General features: G+C 37.2%; 1 protein-coding gene across 2 annotated transcripts in view; it reads right to left on the bottom strand.

The window, feature by feature from the left end:
• Window positions 1-18602, bottom strand: part of TNKS (tankyrase) — a 157095-nt gene that overhangs the window by 17150 nt on the left and 121343 nt on the right. For both annotated transcript variants that reach the window (XM_053916860.1, XM_053916861.1), the window contains exons 12-18: window positions 16810-16981; window positions 11207-11286; window positions 8125-8270; window positions 6194-6359; window positions 4523-4742; window positions 4127-4236; window positions 429-617 (exon numbers count right to left, since the gene is read on the bottom strand). In XM_053916860.1, coding sequence (XP_053772835.1) covers window positions 429-617; window positions 4127-4236; window positions 4523-4742; window positions 6194-6359; window positions 8125-8270; window positions 11207-11286; window positions 16810-16981 — 1083 coding nt within the window. The remainder of the gene's footprint in view (window positions 1-428; window positions 618-4126; window positions 4237-4522; window positions 4743-6193; window positions 6360-8124; window positions 8271-11206; window positions 11287-16809; window positions 16982-18602) is intronic.

The raw sequence follows: 18602 nt of genomic DNA, 5'->3' as shown, positions 1-18602 counted from the left end.
ACTGTGTTTTGTTTAGGTTTAAACAATAGTAATTTTTGGTCAGTTGCTGCCCAGAAGTTAATTTTACTGACTATCTCAAAGCCTTAGGGAAATTATGAGCAATAGCTGCTCTAGCCCTGACAGGTGAGGCTCAGTAGGAGGCTGGGGGTCGTCCTACAAAGCAAAACGCTGCAGGTTCAATTCCCGAATCAGGGCACGTACAGGAAAGCAACCACCGAATGTATAAGTGGAACAACAAATCAATGTTTCTCTCTCCCTTTCTTTCTCTCTCTAAAATCAATACATTAAAAAAACTTTTCAGAAGGAAGTTAGTTTGTTCTCATTCTAAGTGAAATATGCACGACTAAAGGTAAACCCGCTAAGCTGAATTTCACGTCATCTCCGAAAGTATAAAAAGCAAGTCTGAGGATTTTGAAATGAGGACTTACTGTTGCCAGATCTAAAGGCGTCTGACCTTCTTGGTTCTTCATGGTGGGATCTGCTCCATGCGCTAGGAGGAGGGCACACAACTGGGTCCTTCCTTTTTGGGCTGCTTCATGAAGAGGAGTAAACGCCCACTTGTCTGTTGCATTCACACACGTGTTGTATTTTATCAATAGTGCTGCTATGTCCACATGCTGAAGAAAAGGAAAAGGAAGCGAAGAGGTAGGAAAGATTATCTGGTAAAGCTCCATCGCACACACTCGCTTCTATTTAACATTTTATTTTCTCTCCATCTCTGTTCTCATCCTTAATAGAACTTCCTTGTATAAGAGTATTTACCAACCCCTCTTCCTGGATTTTGGACTCCGTCTCTCCTCGCCTCCTCTGACATCAGTTCCACAATTATTCGTTTACCCCCTAAGTCTAATCCTTCATGGGACCATTTGAAATTTTTTCTTTAGCTTTCTAACATATTCAGGCCCATCTTACAAACAAATTGCTCTTCTAACCCATTGCAATCTGCTCTGTTTGTTGAAATACTCTCTCAAGGCTTCTGAATGTTCTTTTATTTCAGCCTTTGCGAAAGTAACATAACACAACGAAACCACACTTTTCAAAAACCAGTCTCTCACGTCCAAAATGCCTCAGAGGGTGAAGGAACGTCAGCAGCAGACACACTAGCTGATACCCTGGGCATGAGATGGTGAGATCTTCTGTCAACTGTGACTGGAGTGGTTAGAGGGGAAGGAAGAAGAAGAGCAAAATTTGAGAAACTTTGAAGGAAAAAAAATACTCAGTTTTAGAAAGACAAATTAGCTACAGAGGAAGAAAAAGAAGAAAGGTCAAAGATGACTACCTTTTTAGAAAAACTGTAAGTGGGAATGAAACTGTACGAAGGGTAAGGTTCACCTGGGGCCTGTCGTTGGTGGGGTACAATGTCAAAGTCATGAGTTCTGTAAGTGTCTGAAACAGAAGGCTGGAGTGCAGATAGGAGGGCATCAGTCACACTCACTCACTACTCTCTTACCCACTCACCCACCAACCAAACATTCACTGAACACCTACTAAGTGCTTGGCACTACAGATAGGAACTCCAGGGCAGTGACAAAATGGAATATTGAGCTGAAAGCTGTAGTAGCTACTTGATAAATGAGCTCATTAAGAAAAGGAATACAGAGATATATATAATCACAAGGGGAATAAAACTGTGAAAACAATATTTTGGGAAAGGAGAAGACAGACGAGGCATAAAGACCTGTAAAAGAACTAAAAAGAGGCAGGACTACTGAAAACCAACGCAGGAGAAAGTTCTAGGAGAGTAGGTTCTCTCAAATAATAGCAAAAGTTTTTAGCTTCTTTCCAAAAGTTCTTCTAAATAAGCTAAAGACAACTGATTATGCAGAGGGAAAACGGATTCATGATTCGACTTTTGAGAATAATAAAAATAAACTTTATTCTTACATACCCATTTAGGGATGCTAGTTTAGCTACCACTAGAGTATTTCTGAAATCCATTCCAACTCCAATGTTCTATAATTTTTGTGCGATTGGCACATTGGTGTTCTTTATGGATGCATTTCCTGGCATAACTTGATCACTTTTTATAACTCAGAAGCACATTATCCGCTGAGACTACATTTCTAACTCATGCCGCTGCTCAACTGCAACATATCGCGCTATCTGAAGCTGTCACGAGAACGGGAAAAGACGGGGAAGGGAAAGAAAATACCCCAAGGTGGGATTCAGGGCATGTTCTTCCTATTTTCCTTAAGACAGGCTTGGCTCTCTTGAAGACACTCACTTCAAATAGAAAAGGAACTTTTTTTTTTCCTGAGGCACTATTGAAGTTTTTTTAAAAAAAATATAATAACAAATATTGGATCATTTTAAGAAAGGTAATTTCAGAAAACAAAGAAAAGGAAACTTATCAGGAAACACAAATCAGACAACTTCTGATAAAGCTTCCATACTTACTTTGCCGATATAAAGACAAAAAAAAGTATAATCAGACTAGGGTTTCTGAGAACAGGCCCTGTTTTATGATTGTTTGGGGAGTATGAATGACATCATCATTACAAAACTGATCTTAACATAAAGATAAAAAGAAGCACTATCTAAGGTACTATAGCAACATCACTTAAAGCCAAGCCCCCTAATTTATCTCCCTTATTCAAAGGAAATATGTTGAAAAAGAATAGCTGTTTTCAGTAAACCCAAAAGCATGGAATAATTTCAAGCTTTTCCATTTACAGGCTATTTAAAATTGTGCTTTTGATGATTAATTTTATTCTACTCTCATGTGTATCGGCAGAATAATATAATTTACTAGCCTAATTTGCATAGGCTTCCAAAATTAGACAGTCCAAGGAAAATTGTGTATGTGTGTAAATGAATTATATATATGGTATGTATTATTAAACCTTCTTTACATTGACTTTATAGTTCATGCTGGGAGAAACCAGTTACATGCTTTTTAAATTTTGCCGACAAACATCTGGAAAAGCAATAAACAAAAAGGAGTATATTACTACCTACAGTTCTCAAGTCTTTTAAATATCTACCCCACTAGGACAAAAATAGAACCTGAAGTTCAAGGCTGACAAATGCAATAAATGAGCCACAGCTCAGTTGTTCACCACAGAGAGGAGCCGGATATTGAACGGGAAGGTACAGAAAAGGAACTGAACTCTTGGAATGTTTCCAGGAGAATGTGGTGCCAGAATCCAGCCGCAGCACAGATGCTTTGAATGACAAATACAATGTAACCAGATTTGAGGGCTCTAATTTAATTTAAGAAAGGTGGGAAGCAGGGAGAAGAGAAACATGCTCGGTTTTTGCAAGGAGCATGAGAGCATGGGGAGCTTCTCATTATCAAGGGCAAGGAAGACAAGAGTAAGAGAATATAAAAACCACAGTGACTCATTTTTATTTATAGTTTGCCAGGCTTTGGCAAATCTAGAAACTGCCCCATCAATAGTGATTTCAACTGTGAGAACCCCTGGGATGTACATCTGGCATCTGGGTTTTTACAAATAGGGACTACGTGGATGAACAGACAAGCACAGGAGCTTCATTCACACTATTCCCATGTGATTCCTTTGGCCTGACGTGGGCCTTGGTGACCCCGTGACCCCGTGCCCCTGTGCGGTCAGTCTCAACAAACAGCATCAAGGCAGTCAATGGGTCCCTCCTTCTCTTTCCGCTGAGGACCAGTTACAGTGCTTTCAGAGAATGACTGGACTTTCACTGTGGGGTTTCAGCTGGTCAATTCAGGTTCTACGAAGCCACATACTTGTATACCAATAGGGCAACTGTTTACTTGATTATTTAAAAAATGCTGATGGTAAATGTAAGCAACCACAATTTCCATGCCTAAAAGGGGCCTCCTGGCTTTTATAGTTTCTAAAATCTACTTGAGGTAGAATATTATCTGTATCAATAAATATTAACTGAGCAGCTATTAATACACCTATGATTGTGCTAGATAATGTTGAAGAGACTAAAAAGCTATAAAACTTGTGTCCCTTGGCTAAAAAGATAGTTACGCTTAACTGGGAAGGCTAGAAACACTCTGAATTGAAGATTATAACTGTGCTACATGATGCTGCTGGTTAGATTATCCACTCACTTCGTGCATAGTATACTCTTAACAAAGCAGTACATGTCAGTGAAGTTTTCCAGACTTGAACCTTAGCATGCTCACCCCATAGGACGCTGCATTATGAAGAGGAATTAAGCCGCCTTTGTCTTGTGCATTAACATCTGCTCCATGCTCTAGAAGGTATTCAGCGACTTCCAGGTTGTTGTAGCCAGCTATTAAGAGTGAAAAAAGGCAAACGCGTCAGCTTAAAAGAAAAAAATGTGTATATAAATAATAATGACTGAAAAATGTTAAAGTTTTAATACTTTTTGCTTTAAAAGCTAATACTATTATTACATAATTAAGAGCCTTTACAATGAGAAGTTACATAAAATTATGTCAGCTAAAGTGTTTTACTAAGGAGTCCTCTCCATGGTCAGCATTTCTTTCATCCCCTGGCAATCTGTATCAGGCACCAAAGAACGGACAAGACGACTCGGCCGTACTGGTGAGGCTTACCTGCCAGGTGCAGAGGGGTTGAGTTTCTGCCCTGGGTGTCTCTGCAGTTGATATTCTCTGGGGTACATAGCTTCTGCACTCTTGCCAGGCAGCCCTTCTTGGCAGCATCTAACAAGGCAGCATCTCCCCTCAGTAAGTCCTGAATGTCTGTGTCTCCTTCTTTCACCAAATCTAAAGGTGTATTTCCATCTCTGTTCTTTTTAGTTGGATCTGCTCCATGCTGCAAAGAAAAGCCAAATGGGGTTTGTATTTTCTGTAGTATCTTTTTTCAGGTTTGTTTATTTATTTTTAACTTCACTTATCCAAGGAAGATATTTATTCTACGTGCATTTTGAACAACAGAGGCAATATCCTGTTTCATTGTGCCAACTCCCTACTTAGCAGTAGACTGGAACCACTGTCCAACTCCTTCTCAATCCAAGTCCCCAGCCTCAGGGCCACTGGTGATGACGGTGAAAATGGGGACAGCGCTGAGCACCTTTCACGTTTCGTCTCCCACACTGTCCCAGACTCCAAACTTTGAAAGATGTCTTTGAAAACATCTTTTCCTTCAGGATGGTATGGATGGTAACTTTGACCATATTTCAATTATATAAAGATATTCGGTGAATATCATGAAAACTATGAAAATATCATGAAAAAGAACCAAGAAGAGGAAAACATAGGTAAGAAAAGTACTTGATTTTAAATGCAAATGGAAGTTTGGTAATTTTTAAATGTTTTCATTTTAAGCCTTAACACCTATCATCAAATTAGGTATTAATGTATTAACAATTAATTTGATTTTAACAGTTCACATGTACTATGAAATAAAGTAAATAAAAGTCAAGAATCTTTCTTATGGGCCCGTCTACTACGGTCCACTGCAGAAAGCTGTACGGTATCAAGCTAGACAATGAGTTCACAGTCACTTGCACGTTATTTCTCACTGACCAATGATAACAAAAATGAGCATCAAATACAGGGTTACTCTCAAGACTCTTAAGAACATATTTGATACCATAAAAGATGGAATAAGAACTTTATTTATATTTAACCAGGATAAGTTTTTCTCTAGTTAAAAAAAATAGGGGAAAACTACAAATGTATATACGTGTCTGGTCATTTTTCACATCCTTAAAAAAACACACACAAAATTATTGAGCTAGTTTCATATGACTACCAGTTTCTACTATTTCATGTGTATCCCCAAAATTTATATGCGTAACTATTGAGAGATATCTTATATTTTAATAAAAATCTGATAAAGTTTTTATAAGATATATATTTAAATAATGCTTAATGAGAAGTGAGTTTGTTAACAATAAAGTAGCCAGTAAAAAATAAAATAAAACTTGATCAGAAAACTTGTATCTCTTTCTATAAATGTTTTCTAATACTAATACTGCATTAGATAAGTAATGCAAAGTAATTCAGCTCTTTCCAAAACCGACCTTGATGAGCTGTGATTAACTGAACTTAAATCAAACGGTTCGGAAAGGCAATGCAGACACTACTCAAAGCTACGTAAATCTCGTGGGACCACCCTTAAACACCCCCCCAAACGCAAAATGGAAGCATCTCTCTAGCACTTATTGTACTTAATAGAATAATTTACTGTGATGTAATTTTACATGCTAACCCCAAGTGAATATAATTACTTTATACTTTATAATTTTTTAAATTACATACTTTTAAAAGGAGCTTGCAGATTTCGTATTTTCCTTTAGCTGCTGCTTCGTGCAGAGGGGTAAATTTCCATAAGTCCGCCACGTTGACAGAAGCCCCATGCCTTACTAAAAGCTCAGCTACCTCATAGTGTCCATACGAACAAGCGTTATGAAGGGGCACCAAGCCACTAAACAGAAGAAAATTATTTTTAAGACATATAACAAACCTTTGAGTTAAAATGATGCTTACGATAAAAATAATGTAATTCTTCTATGGCGTTGACTATACTGAAGATTCACTTAAAAGAAAAAAGAAATTAATTGGTCTTTAAGATATAGTCATCCATTTCCAAATCGAATTAAGAATTTCAAAAATGTCCCTTTCAATATAAAGACTTTGCATAGTTTCTTGGTGATAGATATAAATTTCACAGCAACCCTTACCCTTAAAATACAAATATCCTTAAAACACACACACACACACACACACACAGAGGGAAAGATTCTATCACAATACTTTTAATTCAGGTTTCATCCTGGCAATAAAAAGCAACACTACAAAATGATTTCAGGAATAATTAAACAATAATTTGGTTTATCATCTCTCAGATTTTCTTGCATTTGGGCTTTCCTAATGAAAACTGTATGCTTATAAAATACACAAGGTAATTTAGCTTATTTATTTAGGTAAGTTCTGCCTTTTTTTTTTAATGGTTTCTGTGAAAAGGTTTAAATATTTAGGTGTCATGCAATGAAACTCAAAATCCAAGTGATACCGGCTTCAGTATTCGGTAAGGAAAGTAATGGCATCGACCATAAAGTCCAGTCACATGAGCAAATCCGGCTGCCTCCTTATGAGCAAACCATTCTGAGATGACTTGAAGTTCTGATGGGAAGGCAGCCGACATTCTAAAGGGACCAAAAACGTGCCCATAAAAAAGGGTGCATCAAAAAGGTAAGTTTAGTTTGCACTTAATACATGGCAAAAACCAGGTCTTTTTATTTAGAGATCAGTGCTTTTTAAAAAAACCTCTTGAAATAAAAATACTAACTGCAAAAATGGGCACTAGAAAAAAATGTGGGTTGTTCTCCAAGGAACTACAATACTTTAAAAGAGCTAGTGATACTATGATTCAATACTCATGTCTGATGTATCCCTTTTAAAAGATACATAAATTCATAACTGTTAGCTGAAATCTAAGTTGTACGGTTTCATTCTATAGTACTCTGGTATGTAACTGTACACAAAGGTGCTTACTTATTTATACTTTGGGTTGATATGAAATTAACTCAGAATATGGAAACTCATTTCAATTAAACTTCCTTCTTGCATTTCTAAATAGCTTCCATGGTTGCTTTAAAAACTGCCCAGATAAAGAGAAATAATTTAGTAAACTAATATAAAGAATATGTGAACTAGTAAAAAATAAAATTATATTTTTATTAATACTGAAGACTTGGGATGGAAGGCTCCTTTTTGGAAGAGATTATACAGTCTTAATAGCAAAACAAGAAATAAACAATAGATTACAAACTACGTAAACACATTCATACAGTGCAATACTATACACAGGCATTAAGAGGACGAGATAAACTATTAAGTACTAGTATGGAAGGATATGCAAGACCTGGCACTGGATGAGAAAGCGAACTGCAAAGCAAGCTGTCTGGAATGGCACCGCCCCTTGTGGTAGAGACCACTCCCGCCCTGAGCAGCGCGCACGCTGGTACGTGCACTTAAAAAATCAGGGGGGTGATGACACAACTTTAGTGTTGTACGTTCTAGGAGGTGGATTTTCACTACATTTCTATAATGTTTTAATTTACGCTTTAAACTTTAGAACACATGCATTACGTTTTAAATAGGAAAACCTATTAAGACTTCAAAATATTAAAATAATTTTTTTAAGTCTCAACATAATGAATCCCACACAGCTGAATCCCAACACATACCCTTTGTCTTTGGCATGGACATCGGCACCGTGGTGCAGAAGGTACTCCACAACAGACACGCGATTATAGCCTGCCGCAAAGTGTAAGGGCGTAGAATGCCGGCCTTCCAAATCTCTGCAATTCACATTCTGAGGGCTGCAAAGTTGCTTTTGTGGCACATACACAAAGACAAACACGAGACGAACATTAATACTTATTCACTGATTTTGCTCCAAAGTACTGCAGGTATTTTGGATAACTTGTGATTTTCTCATGAGTATTTTATTTCCAAAGATTAGATGATACAAGTGATGTTTAAAATCATTATTATACTTGGTTTTACAGTGTCTAGAAATAAGTCTTACTGCTCACAGAGCAACTGAGCTTTTTTCAACATTTCCCGGCCAAAATCCTAATCAAAAAGAAAAACCCACAACAAAGCAAGCAGTGCTAGGCAACCGCTGCCTCCCTTCTTCATCTTTATAGGGCTGCCCTCCCTGAGACTGCTTGTCACCTTGGCCATTCTTCGCTCAAATAAGAGCAACCCTGGTTGTCTGCAGAATAACCCCAAGTCCTTGCCTCCTCTGATGTGCAAGCAAAAAGGGTCTGGGAAAATCATGATTTTTCTTGGGCCGCCCACTTGGCCCTCTGACCAGTCCACAGTGCTTTGCTGGGCCTCTGGGCGATGTCTGTCTAACTCTGCTAGTCAAACTGAGTGTAACCCTTTTCCAGTTTTTGGCTTTACTTCCATCTCCTTCAGCGATGCCCTCCAAATTTCTCCTGTCTCCTCTTCTCCTTCTGAAAGTTACCATTTCAGCACAAGCTCCAATCTGTTCGTCACAAGCAGTGGGAAGCAAAGTAAGGACTGACAAGACGCATCATCAGTGGTGACAGGTGAATTACAAAAATATTGGAACGATAATTTACAATCTATAAAAATTTCACATTCCTTCAGTGAACTACTATCCATTGGAGAAGTTGATCCTTATCTCTGTTTTACAGATAAATAAACCAAGACTCAGCAAGGTCAGTGACATCCCCTTTCACAGAGTTTGTGCAGAGCAGCATGAAGACTCGGACCCTGTTTTCCTGATTATTAATCTCTTGATCTTTTTGCTGCGTGGCTGGTTTCAAAACTGAGAACCTGTTTCTACTGATATACTCAGTAGGGTAAAAACAGGACATTCCAGGTGACATAATATTTACATGACAGAAAAAAGTCTGGGAGATATAAGGAGGGCCTGAAATTTCATCAACTCTGTGTGGAAAAGCACCAGACTCTAAATTCTGAAGAACCATTATCATCTGGCCAGGTCAAATATCGTATCTTTTCATAACAAGTGAGTCTGTGGTTATGTTAGTACATAAAATAGAGAATCAAAAAATAAAAGAGAAACGAATAAATTAATACGTAAACTAGAAGGAAAGGCTACAAAGGGTGGTAGCAGACACCAGTGGTCTTATGTGACAAGCTGCTTCCTGCTGCTCCTGCTTTTTTGTCTAGTTCTTACTTTTCTAAGCTAACTTTTTTTTTCCTCAGAGAATACTGGCAAAATAGGAATGAGGAAGGAAATAAAGAAACACAACTGATTTTGCTAGGCCAAAAACAAAAGCCCATTCTGCTTATTAAATATTTGCTTTTTACTATTTGGAAGTTCTTTATTCTCTCCTCTGTTTCATTTTCTTTTTGAATGGCAAAGCCACTTTACATCGTTTCTGTGGGCTTTTCATAATTTCAAATACATTCCTTAGCATATTTCTAATATCATATTTCTAATAATTCCTAAAGCCTCTAGGAAAAGAAGATTTTCAGGCTTAATCCTCATTTAATTTGTGCTATGTTTTTCCTGCCACTGCAATTCCATTAAAAAAAAAAAAAGTTGGCCTTTGTTGTGAAGAGACTGTTTAGGAAACCTGAAAGTGCAGTCCATTGCCCGCTACATGAGAAAGACGTGGACTTATGCTACGTTATTACATTAAGAATAAACTACTAATTTTAGCAGAATGGGCACATGTAGCAATTCGAGTGCCGAGCCTGTCATGCTGTAACATGGAAAAGGAGTCCTCATCATCTTTACATTTAAAGATTTTCTTTTATTAGGGTACACTTACAATGACCTAAGTACTTTTAAGAAAAAATACATAATTTCAGATCTAAGAGAACTTGAAAATTTCTCCCCAGTGGCTATTACAACTGATGTTATTATTTTTCTTTAAATAACTTCAATGTTGTTATACATGAAAGAGAGGTTGGTAGGGACCACATATTAAAATAAAAATAAAATTTCTAGGATACAGAGCTTAGAGAGTGTTTTCAAACAGTATACATCATCAAGAATGCTAAAATTAGTTTCCTAAAAAATCACAAAAATAAGGTTTGCTTAATAAGTGACACAGTTCAGTCTGTAAAAAAATAATCTGGTATGACTTCCAATACAGATATTGTAATTGGCCTTTCTTTAAAAAAATAAATAAATAAAAAGAAATAGAAACATATTCCTTTCTGCTATTTTCATCCATATATGAATGATTGTAGAGGGGGAAGTGTGCGTGTTTTTACAAAGCATATTTGACTTTAGAAAATAATTTTTATTTGAAAAACATGAAATCTATAACCATTGTCTCTATACCACAAATAAAGGGTTGATAAAATTTTCTTGGCAAACAGAGTTACATCGAAAAGAAAACCCATTTTCTACCTATAAAAAATTCCAAATGGTTGCAGATCAAAATACCTTCCCAGAGCAGATGTGATGCTCTTGGAAAACTTCAAAGAATATTGTTTCGAACATTACTATTACCTGGCCTTGAACTAGCTTAGAGATTTCTGAAGGCAGGCAAAAGTAACACGTTAATTAATATAAGTGAAAATAAAAGAGCTATCACATAACCAGAAGAAAAGTGACTAAAAAGTAGTTGAAGCGAATGGATAATAAGGCACATACTAGGAAACTTTTTGTGGTTAAAGATCTCTCTTGTTTATGTATCCACTCTGCTCAACCCTTTCACTGTTTGGATTTGAGTAGCTTCACTTCAAGTTGAAAATGAATTGGTTAGCAAGGGGGCCGTGGCGCTGCTCCAGACACCAAAGGCACTGACTCACCTTCACAGTTTCCAAGTCTCCAGCTTTCGATGCCTCTAAAAGTCGATAGTCAACATCAGAAGTACGTATAGGTGTACTTTCTGCATAAAAGGAAGGAAAGACTATTGTTGGTTTTCACGGATGCATAGAGTAGTAAAGAAGGGAAAATTATTTGGTGAATGCAAAGAGAGAGATCAAGGGGTCAGATTCTAAGATCTAATAATATAGGGTTTTTCCCCAATCTATATTAATAAGGAAAGAAATAAGTGGGTTCTTATTTCAATCTATATCCATCTCTTCCTAAACCAAATTTAAATAAATTCTAAGACATATAAGTCTTCCTCCATCCCTACTACTCTACCCTTCAAATCTTCTGGTCAAACCCGGCAAAGGGGAGTGAAGAAACACAGGACCAGGAGCTCATGATCACCTTCATGATACGCCGGTCTTACAGGTGCTGTATCGAAGCCGTGCCGTGGGTTTTGTTATGCAGACCTGGGGAAGCCACTCAACTGTCAGTACTTAATGTTTAGCCTTTCTTTTTTTCTTTGAAAGATTTTATTTATTCACTTTTAGACAGAGGGGAAGAGAAGGAGAAAAAGAGGGAGAGAAACATCAATGTGTGGTTGCCTCCTGAGTGCCCCCTACTGGGGACCTGACCCACAACCCAGGCATGTGTCCTGACTGGGAATTGAACTGGCGACCATTTGGTTCGCAGCCCACACTCAATCCACTGAACTATACCAGTCAGGGCCATTTAGTCTTTCTTTTGGGCCTCAGTTTCCTTAAAATGAAGCAGAAGTGTGACTCCTGAAATCACTGATCCTGGAAAATAAAATCAGTGTACAGAAATGGCCTACTAAATACACAAATTTAGTTCACATTTATCAAATAGCTTCAGGGAATTACAATGTAAACTGTCTGTAAATTAGGAGGTGTGATACAAACGCTAAGTGGAATATAATTAAATCAGGCTGTTAAGTCTACAAGTATGAGCCTAACGAATGAAATTTTTTGATTAATCTAATATAAACACACCAAAAATTCATTACAGATTGGCTGAAGTGAAAAGAATTTTTAAAAAAACCATCTGTACTACATCACTCAAAATATTTCATGAACATTAAGTGAGGCTTTTATAATGTGTACGCACACTCAGCACAGAAAAGGGACTGGAGTCCAGGAGGCCGGCATTAGACTGGCTCTACCAACTGTGACAGGGGCAGGCCACTCAACAGCTTATTGCTGAGTGCCTTACATGATTGTTAGTTTACCTTAAATTCTCTTTCGGATTTAAGACTGCGTTATTTTATGATCGGAGACATCTTTCTTGAACCCACTGTACAAATGGGAAGAGCAACTGTTGCTAAAAAGAGGTTTTAGATTTCAGAAGAAATACTGCGCCTCTTTCTAGCCTGAAGTGCTTCGTTCAGGAGAAAGGCCTTTACAGAGTAAGTTATGAGAACTCTTCATCGGAAGGTAAACTGTATTTCTTCAGTCATAATAATAATAGCAGATAAAATGTTAAGGTTAAAGGGAGGAAAGAAAAGAGTATTTCATCTAATAAAGTATGTTTTTGAAATAACAATTATGCTTCTTTAAGAGGGAGTGCCTTGTATTTGTTAGTTTGTGGATGGGTTGAGTTAGACATCTCCACACTCCTTTTCACACAGAGAACATTCAGAAAGCATTTGCTGAGTTCACTTCCATGCTACTCTATATTGGGGCCAATGTATATGTCAAATCTCAGCTCTTTCTTTAGCCTCCCTTATCCTGTCCTTTCATGTCTCATTTGCCTCCACTCTAACTGGGCCTGACATTACTGCATTTAAGGTGTGTATATTATGTCCCTATGACAGCGATTCTGGCAGTTGGTAAAACTCACTAAAATAGCCTTAGGAAATCTATAGGTAATATTTTTAGCTTATCATTTCAACAGAATAATACAGCAACTGTTTGTATACAGAGTTAGAACTTTGGGTATTTTTAGATTCCAGCATTTTAAGGATTCAATTAATTAGCTGATTTTTTTTAATTCTCAAAGTGATTTGAAATTGGCACACCTGTCTTGGAGCAGACTGATTTGCAAAGGGTGTAATTTCACAATCAAACAAAAATTGTTATGCAAATATAAGAAAGAGTAGAGAGTAAATAAGTTATTTAAAGTTATTGATTAATTACCATACAAGTTACAGAGCTGTGCATCCACTATAAATCCTGGACAGGGTTGGAACAGATTCATTTTTAGAAACCACACACACACACACACACACACACACACACACACAAAGAACCCAGGAACTTCGTACACAGAGATGCACACTTTGTAAAAAGGGATATAAAAATAAAGTTAAAAAGGAAATACAGGCAAAAGAAGACTAGATGATATGCAAAATACTCTATTAGTATAATCCTTTATCAGCACACTGGCTTTGCATGGTGTGAAGATAAATACTTCACCTAGCGTCAAAGGGTGGAGATGGATTTCTAATTTTTCCTCCAGTTCCACTCTGTCTTACCAGAATGAAAAATCAAACAAACAACAACTCCTCAAGTTTCAAAGTTTAAGAGGCAGTTGGCTATTTCAAAAAATATCTCCTGCAGACTTGTTGAGTTAGTATTGAGACCAGAGGACTGGCAAAAGGTCTCCGAGGCTTATTTCAAGGTGCAAACGTAAATGGGGATTTCAATTTTAACTCAGCTATCCTAAGGTCCCAAATCCTTACCTTTGTAAAGGATTAGGCAAAAGCAATGCAATAACCATACTGGAATATACAGTCAGAATTCGGGTCAAGATCTGTTCAGAAGAACTGTCTGTGATGCTAGAACGGTTCTTTATCTGTGCCTATGCAGAAGCCACCTGCCACGTGTGGCTACTGAGCCCCTGAAACATGGCTAATACAACTGGTAAACAGATTTTAACATTTTATTTAATTCAGCCACCCACTGGACGGAGCAGGTCTAGAGAAAAAAAGTCAAATCTTCTAAAACAATTTTAAAATGCTCATTTTTTTTAAAAAACTGCTTTTTTCTTTCATGCAACATTAATTTTAACATAAATATTGCCTGTAGTTTATAATTAAAACTTTATTAATTTTGAAAACTATAGATTGGGAACTGAAAGTGAAGGTTTCTAAAAGTAGGTATTAAATGTGGTATTACCAGGTGTATTTAAATAAATCTTTAAAATATCACAACTTACTATGCATTCTATATGACTGATGCTTGGTGCAATCTTTAGGGAGTCATTATAGATATAACCTGAAATTTGATTAGTTAGTGTAGGTATAATTGGGAAGCTCACCTAGTTCATGGTCCACAGACTCGACATACATGTTTCTTGTACAAATATTAATCCGAAAATTATATATTTTCTCTTCCAAACAAGAAACAATTCCCATTTTTAAAAACCTTTCTAAGGACAAGACTTTACGATATAATTGTATTATCTTTCCAGATCAATAAAGAAAATGAAGAATTAAACTAAATAGTTCTGGCATGTACTAAATTAAGCACTTAATAACCTATCTGGAATAATGATTTATCTCACAAATCAATTTTTAAAAGAAGAATTATCAAAAATATTTCACTTGTGATTCAGCATTTAATCTTGTACCAGGAGTCATAAAGACACTTTAAAAGCATTAATACAATGGATCTGCCCTGGCTGGTGTGGCTCAGTTGGTTGGAGCGTTGCTCCATAAACTGAAGGGTTGAGAATTTGATTCCCATTGGGGTACATACCTAGGTTGTAGGTTCAATCCCTGGTTGGGGTGCGTGTGAGAGGCAACCAATCAATGTTTCTCTCTCACATGGATGTTTCTCTCCCTCTCATAATCCCTCCCTCTCTCTAAAATCAATGAGCATATCCTTGAGGAAGGATTATTTATAAATAAATAAATAAATAAATAAATAAATGCATTACTAGATCTAACCTGCTTCATTTATTCAGCCCTTTCCTCCTCATTTTGTAAATTATCTCTAAAAGTTATGTATTGTTAGAAATTTTGATATGATAGTTATATCTGCCTGATTTGTGGTTACAGCTTAAAGATACTTAAAGTCAGTACCACATGGTTCTTAGTAAAAAGTTTAAGAGAAAAATTCAGAAAGTTTTAACAAAAGTCAAACATTTTAGAAATTAGAATTTACTCAGAAGGCAGAAATATTTTCTAGTCAAAGAAGGGTTAAGTAAATGTTTTATTGCTACGCAGAAACAAGGTAAATGAAGTTCTGTTTTTCACAGTTCAAGCTTGAAATTCTGTAATAGGTTATTTTATTCCTTCAAACAGATCTTATTTCTTTTAATAGTCAAGATGCCCTAGACAGGTCTTACTTCGGGTGTCTAAAAATCACCGTCTAAGACTGAACCGGAAAGATCGCTGTCTAAGAATGAACTGGAATGAGGAAAATAAACCCTTATCGACAGCTTTCACAATGTGGCACAGCTACCCTTATGCGGCTGGTTAGCTCCGATTCAGCGCCAATCACACACAGCGTGATCTCCATACGCCTGGGAGCGGCCCCTGTTTCAGTACACAGCAGCGATTCTCAGCTGGACTGGACTTTTCAGGGGCCCTTCAAAAACCTGTGGGATTAACTTTTGTATTCCACTGTAGTCTTGCCTAAGCCATTACTATTATAATATTGTAATTATGTTATTTTATTACAACTTACCGTCACTTTCTCTTTATATTATAGTTACAACATTTAATACAGCTTTTTGAAAGGAATCTGTATATTTAGACCATGACCATATTATTTATGAATTCATTTCTGGATTGTAAAGGGCATGTTAGAAAATATTCGTCATAAAAAGGGGGCCTTAGCCTATAGGTAGGAACAAGAACCAGGACTTTGGACTCCTCGTCTGTTGCCTTCCTCATTTTACTCTTCCAGTTTGGTATGTCCTTCTGGAGCAGATCCACCCCACAGACAAAATTAAAGGAATGAGAAAGAAGGGTCAACTGTATGAAATTTCTTTTGTATAAAGTTCATCATTTTTCAATAGACGGATTATGTTATTTTGTCTAATTTTAGTGCTTTGGAAACTAGTGTCTATTTTTGTATCAGCTTTATAATCTTCCTTGATAAACTAAGTACTAAAAGTATCAAAACTGTACTAGGTAGGCACTGGCCACCCTCAGCTAGGTTTTATAATTATATTTAAACCAGGAAAAGAGAATTTCATAAAAGTGCAAGAAAGAATCACAAAACACAGGTCAGACTATAACACATGTGAGAACAATTAACTAGAGATCATTACCATATAAATGATCTGTAATTTTCTCTATTGATAGATTCTAGAACTACCATAATTCCACACTGTTTATATGAGCTTTAATTAATTTCTGACCATAACACCCAAGTCAGGTTTTTAAATTAAAACTAAAAAACCTAAAGTGAGTATTTGCTTCCTTCTCCTGATGCCTACCTCACCTCAGCAAAAAAAAGGTGACAGGGCTCCAGGCTAAACTTTCATTAAAGAAACGCAAGATAAATATTCAAACAAACAAACAGTCCAAAGAGCCACTTGTAAAACAGGGGGCACAAAGTTTGTCCGTGTGCAGCAGTGGGCGTGGGAGAGAAAGAAGAGAACGCGGTGGTGGGCTAGTCCAACTCACCGCTCAGAATCTGCTGCACGGCCTCATTTCCCATCTGCGCCGCAGTGAAGCCTTGTAGGGAGATGATGGAGGGGTCAGAGCCATAACTCAGCAGGAGGCGGCAGGTCTGCAGGTGACCGGCGAGGGCAGCTCTATGCAAAGCGGTCTGACCAAGAGTGTCCAGTGCGTTCATCTGAAAAATCATTGGGTGGGCACAGGAAATTGAGCATCATTTTTGTTTTCTTTTATACTCAAGCAAATAAATTCAAATGAGAAAAAGCAAGTGTCAAAGCTTTTTGAAAAATGCCAAGGATAATTCATTATTAACTTTAGTCCCTGGTTCTCAGGACATGTCATCTTACGTTACCCTTCTCTGACAACCTTACCGAAAATTACTACCTACCTGTCCCTTCCCTAAACGACCATCTTTCTGTCCATCCTCTACGCCCTGCCATTGCCCTGGACAACGGGAATGAGGGCCGGGACTCTGCCCGACACCCACTGCCTATCGCATTAAAAATGCACGCTAAAAACTTCTGGATGAAAGGGTTTTCTCAAACGCGTTCTCAGAATATCAAAACAACATAGTACGTAAGAAGAAACAGTCAAAGTGGTTCATTTCTTCTATAATTTTATTAAATAAATTATAATAAAATGCCCTAACTGAATTACAAACACATTTAAGCCAGAAATAGAAAAGGTTTAAATATCAAATATCCCATTTTTAAGAGTTTGAAGGGTATTAAGAATAATAATCTAGCTAGTTTTAAAACTGAGATGATGTGTAACTTCTGGATGATGTTCTTGGATAACCTGTGTTCCAGGGTGTCCCAGCAAACACCTTCCACTGCGGTCAGGACCCACATCCGTGTACCCTGTACATATACTGCTGCTTCAGAAAAGCCCTCCTTTTTGCCTTCCTGCATTATGAGATCCCCCTCCTCCAAGAAGCCCTTCTTGATTACTTGAAGCCTTGATAATTACTTCCTTTCTGAACACCTATGTCAATTCAGTGCTTTGTTATAAATTACAACATTGAAAAAGTTTTTGTTTACCAAGTAAAACTAAGATTATTGACGATATGGACTACGTTATGTTTCCTGGGTTCTCTATAAAGCTCCCGTTAATGGTGCATAGTAAATTCTGAAATACATGCTTGTTGGTTATTCAAAACATTTGTGCACACCCACCAAATGTACAAGAAAGAAGAAAAGGATTTAAAAAAATTGATCTCCTTGTCTTCAGTCTATCACCGATTGATACAAGTGAGGCTGTCACGTGTTTAGGCAAGGGCTCATCTAAATTTGTAATGGGGTTTCAAGGAATTCGCTGTGGAATACTGACTATTTACCACCTTTGCCAACAGAAAAATGACCGTTTTATTCACAGATAGCATAAAAGTGCAGCTGTTAGCATGTACTGATGGAAAACACAGGCTGCTTGAACTTTTGTATGAATATATTTTTTTAAAACCTTTTTTTTTAAATCCTCACCTGAGGATATGTTTGCTGATTCTAGAGAGAAAGGAAGGGGGTAGGGGAGACAGAGAGAGAAGGACGGAGGGGGAGAGGGAGAGAGAGAAACATCAGTGGGTTGCCTCCTGTACTCGCCCTGACCAGGGATCAAACCCGCGACCTTTCTGTACCCCTGCGGGTACAGGAGGACATGCCAACCAACTAAGACACCCAGCCAGGGCTTTGTTTATTATTTCTTCACCTCAAGAGGAAAACATGAATTTGAGAATATTCTAATTAACATTTTTCTGGAAACTGGATAAGAAACCTACTAAATTCTTCAATCATCGTGATGAAAAT

The sequence above is a fragment of the Desmodus rotundus genome, chromosome 13, assembly GCF_022682495.2.
Source record: "Desmodus rotundus isolate HL8 chromosome 13, HLdesRot8A.1, whole genome shotgun sequence".
In the NCBI taxonomy this organism is placed as follows: domain Eukaryota; kingdom Metazoa; phylum Chordata; class Mammalia; order Chiroptera; family Phyllostomidae; genus Desmodus; species Desmodus rotundus.
Note: the sequence above shows the minus strand (reverse complement) of the source record. Positions and strands in the feature narration are given on the sequence as shown.